The sequence below is a fragment of the Austrofundulus limnaeus genome, unplaced genomic scaffold (assembly GCF_001266775.1).
Source record: "Austrofundulus limnaeus strain Quisiro unplaced genomic scaffold, Austrofundulus_limnaeus-1.0 Scaffold147, whole genome shotgun sequence".
Taxonomy (NCBI): domain Eukaryota; kingdom Metazoa; phylum Chordata; class Actinopteri; order Cyprinodontiformes; family Rivulidae; genus Austrofundulus; species Austrofundulus limnaeus.
The window spans coordinates 263,311-267,249 of record NW_013952549.1 but is presented as its reverse complement, the minus strand read 5'-3'; the positions used below and the strand labels follow the sequence as shown (position 1 = coordinate 267,249).

At 37.7% G+C, this 3,939-nt stretch overlaps 1 protein-coding gene across 14 annotated transcripts in view; it reads left to right on the top strand.

Annotated features, from left to right (window-relative positions):
- mical3a (microtubule associated monooxygenase, calponin and LIM domain containing 3a) overlaps positions 1-3,939 on the top strand; it is a gene marked incomplete in the record, with an annotated part of 99,324 nt that overhangs the window by 60,876 nt on the left and 34,509 nt on the right. For all 14 annotated transcript variants that reach the window (XM_014016523.1, XM_014016527.1, XM_014016526.1 and 11 more), the window contains 3 exon segments: positions 882-976; positions 1,112-1,208; positions 3,496-3,691. In XM_014016523.1, coding sequence (XP_013871977.1) covers positions 882-976; positions 1,112-1,208; positions 3,496-3,691 — 388 coding nt within the window.

Below are 3,939 nucleotides of genomic sequence, written 5' to 3'. Positions count from 1 at the left end.
GTATAATATATAAAATTATTTGTTTTGTTTTAATGAAATGAATAAAGATTTAAAAAAAAGTATACAATGGCAGTTTAAGCCAGTATCTCACTGGGCTGCAGCTGTTGTTGCAACTTGTTGATAAACTGCATTCATGAGGGTCTCGGCAACTGGTCTCTGTCAGTCACAGCTCAATGAGATATATCTTTTAAATAGTTGGTGTAGATTCTCAACCATTTAGAACATGACAGCCCTAAGGAAACTGAATGTTTCACCTTTTCAGTTCTGAACTATAGAAGCCTTTTGTGTGACAGGTGAAACATTTTCAAGAATAAAAAAAATCCAGTTGCCTTCTATTGAACCACTTAAGATGACCTTCAAACAGCCTAAAATAATTTTTATTATTTTACTTTTCGATTGTTTTTTTTATATTTTATAACAGCTGCAGCATAAACATGTTCTATTAGTGGCTAACTTTCAATTTAATTTAATTTCTCAGTCCACAGTGGGGGGTCTTAGGAACCCCTGTTTTAAGCCACCAAAGAGTTGAATAAGACAAACTCTGGTGCCCTCCAGTGGAGGACCACACACTTTACCCCAAACCTCCCAGTCCATTTGATTCTGATCCAAAGCACCTGTATAAAGTGAAAGCACTGAGTTTTATTTTTATCAGCCTGTTTTTCTTTGTGCCCACTGGYAGGTTTTCTATCGTTCTGTGCTTTAGTCACAAAGGAATTCTCTGTTTTATACAGTTCATAGTCCTCCTTTACAGAGCAGGGATTTTGGGTGAAATAGGATGAATTTGCAGATATATTTTTTTTATTTTGTGATTTCTATTTCATTTGCATGTTTGTTTCTTATTATGATTAATTAGTTGTTTTTTTATTTTTTAAATCCTGTAGGAAAATTTTACTGCAAACCTCACTACTGTTACCGGCTGTCTGGTTACGCTCAGAGAAAGCGGCCTGCTCCCTCCCCGGCTCCAGTCTCAGCTAAGGTAACTGTTTATTGTTTGTTTTTGTTATTACCTAGATACATTTTTGTCTAAAATCTCCATCAGTGTTTGTCATAACGTATCCATCTTCCTGAAATTAGCCTGTGGCTGATGCAGTTTCGATCTCTGCCTTTGCAGGACAGCCAGACGCCCCAAACTCCCACGGTGACTGTCGATGCCCCCGGAAGGGCGGCGGCAGCAGCTGCAGCTCCCTCAGCTGAGCTCCAACCCTCAGGTACCAGATTTTCCCTTGTAGATGCCGTGGCCGTGCCCTGCCGTCTGGCCGTGAAGGCGGGAGTCCCGCTTCGCACCCTCCGCCGCACRCTGTCCTGGACTTGCCACCAGATGGCGCACAACCACTTAGATTCTCCCTTCCTTTATGCATACTGCATCTACCTCCTGTGCTGTTTCACTGTCAACGTCCTCCTGAACCTCCTCTAGCATGATCCTTTCTTCCTTTTAGTTTTGATTTGCTCTTTGCTGGTTTAAATGTGATCCTGTAAATCTGACTAATCCGGACTCGCTGATCTGAGGTGTTGCCATAAGTTTTGTGAGCTTATTTCTCATTGATCCGTTTATTTCGTGAAGATTTGTCCTTCATGTTTCCTCCAGTTTATGATTTGTAATCTGGCTTTATTTTAGAAAAAGGAAAGTCACATCTTGAATCTTGTTTATGTTATTTTTCTCAGCTTAGAAATAACGAGAGCTCATCGGGTTCTTTTCTGCTCGACTCTGTCAGCACTCTGTGTTGGCTTTTAGAACATGATGAGGCAATACACCTAAATATTCAAATTTACTATAATATAAGGAATTCACTTAGTTGTACCCAACTGTAACTTTATAGATGCAGCATTTCCATGCCTGTTTCATTTTAAAACCAAGCTAAGATTTATTCTTTTCTTCCTGTAACCTTTTATTTTTGATCTGTGATTGCCCTTTGTTTCCTCTTCCTGTGTGATGTTCTTATTTTATTGCCTGCTGTGTGACCTGTTTTCTTCTCTGTAAGCTGTTTTGCACCTAAAGTTTTCCTCTTACCGAAGCCACCATAGAGCATTGAAGTGCCTGTATCAGCGCTTTTGTGAGCTTTACCTTTCCCTCCTCCTATTAGAGCATCTTAAAACTGAGAGCTTTACTAGTGCTTGAAATGGTGCCTGTGATTGGCTCTGAAGTGTTTTTTTTTATCTCTCTGTCCCTTTCACCACAAACTAACTGCTGCTCACGTGTGTTTGCTTTATATATTTAATCCTTAAAGGGGTTAGATTAGCAGAACATGTATTATTTAAATATTAAGTAAAACATAAGATTTATTATTAGACTGTGTAGTCAGATTGAAAGCATATATTTAAATATTTTTACAGTATAAGAACTATTATTCTATTTGACTTTATCTTATTTCAAAGGTGAGACTAATCTACATTGTACCTATAAAGTAAAGGTTTTAAATATAGGAAGTCATTATGATAATGTTTTGTTTCAATTCTTGCATGTTTTAACACATTTCATTATATTTAACACCAACATATCTCATTTGCAATTCTTCGACAAATATTAGTTCTTCATTACTTTAATAAAGATGCATAAATTCTTAGTGACAAGAAAAAAAGGAAGATAAATACACATTATGTTTTTACTTAAAGGCTAGAACACTAATTCCACATATAAGGAAAAACTGAACTTAATGCAGAGTCTGTCAATGATTAAATGATATAGTTTGTAGAATTAATTATTCTGCACGTCTGTGCAAGAGATTGTGCAGTACAGCAGGATTATATTACAGATTATTATATTAGAAAGGCAACATTAGCAAATCGTTGTTAGGCTATGCTTCACTCGATTTGTTTAGTTTCCAGGTTGACATTATTTTTACTCTTTAACTCGCACATAACTCCTGAAAACACAAAACAATATCAAATCTCAAATTCCTCGTCCCACCTCCGTCCTCAGATTATAACTTTGTCAATCAGCTTTTTCTAATTGGAATTCTCTGAATATTTAATACCAACTTAAATTAAAGGTGACATGCAAAAAGGAATAATGCATTTATTTTTTTTAGTTAAAAACAACCAGTAAATGTCTATAAAATGCAGTTTTAAGGTTTGCTTCTCAGGATGGGATTAAGGCAAGGCACAAGCCTTGTGTATAAGATTCTTAGGATTATTTTAGTGTGTTAGATTTACCTGTGTGTGTGTTTAGTGTTTGCTGTAGGATTATAATCTAATTCAATAAATTCAATAGCCGACCTTAAATTGGTGTGTCCTTGTCAGTTTGTCCTTGTTTTGGGATAAGTTGAATAAGTGGGAATGGACTTTATCAGGAATTATACCACAGCAGATTTACTTCAGTTTAATCCAGTTTATTTCCATAACAGAGACAGACAGAAGCTAAAACATTCACTCTGTGCTTCTCCTGTTTTTACTCCTGCACTCAGTCGATTCTCAGCCACATGTTTGTGCCCTCTTTCCTCTCTGCCCACCCATGTGCCGTCACATCACCGGGGGCCCACGTTCCGCGCTGGACCCCAGCCCTGGAAGTCAACGGCCTGCAGGAGCCCAGTTTGGCCAAACGTCTGCGTGGAACTCCGGAGCGCATTGAGCTGGAGAACTACCGTCTGTCCCTTCAGAGGGAGGAGGAGCTGGAGGAGGTGCCCGAGGAGACGCTGGCAGAACACAACCTCAGCAGTGTGCTGGACAAACCCACAGATGTGGACCTGGGATCCAGGTGTGTGTTGTATTCAGCTGGAGATTGTGCAAAATGATATTTTAAATTTTTGACTGAAATCTTTAGTTTAATAGTTTATTCTTTTCGATTAAAAACAAAAATTTCAGTACAACAAAAAAGAAACATCTCATAGAATGAAAGGTAGCAGAAGAAGAAAAAATCTTATATCTGCCTCCATTTAACATAAAATTATACATACATACATACATACATACATACATACATACATACATACATACATACATACA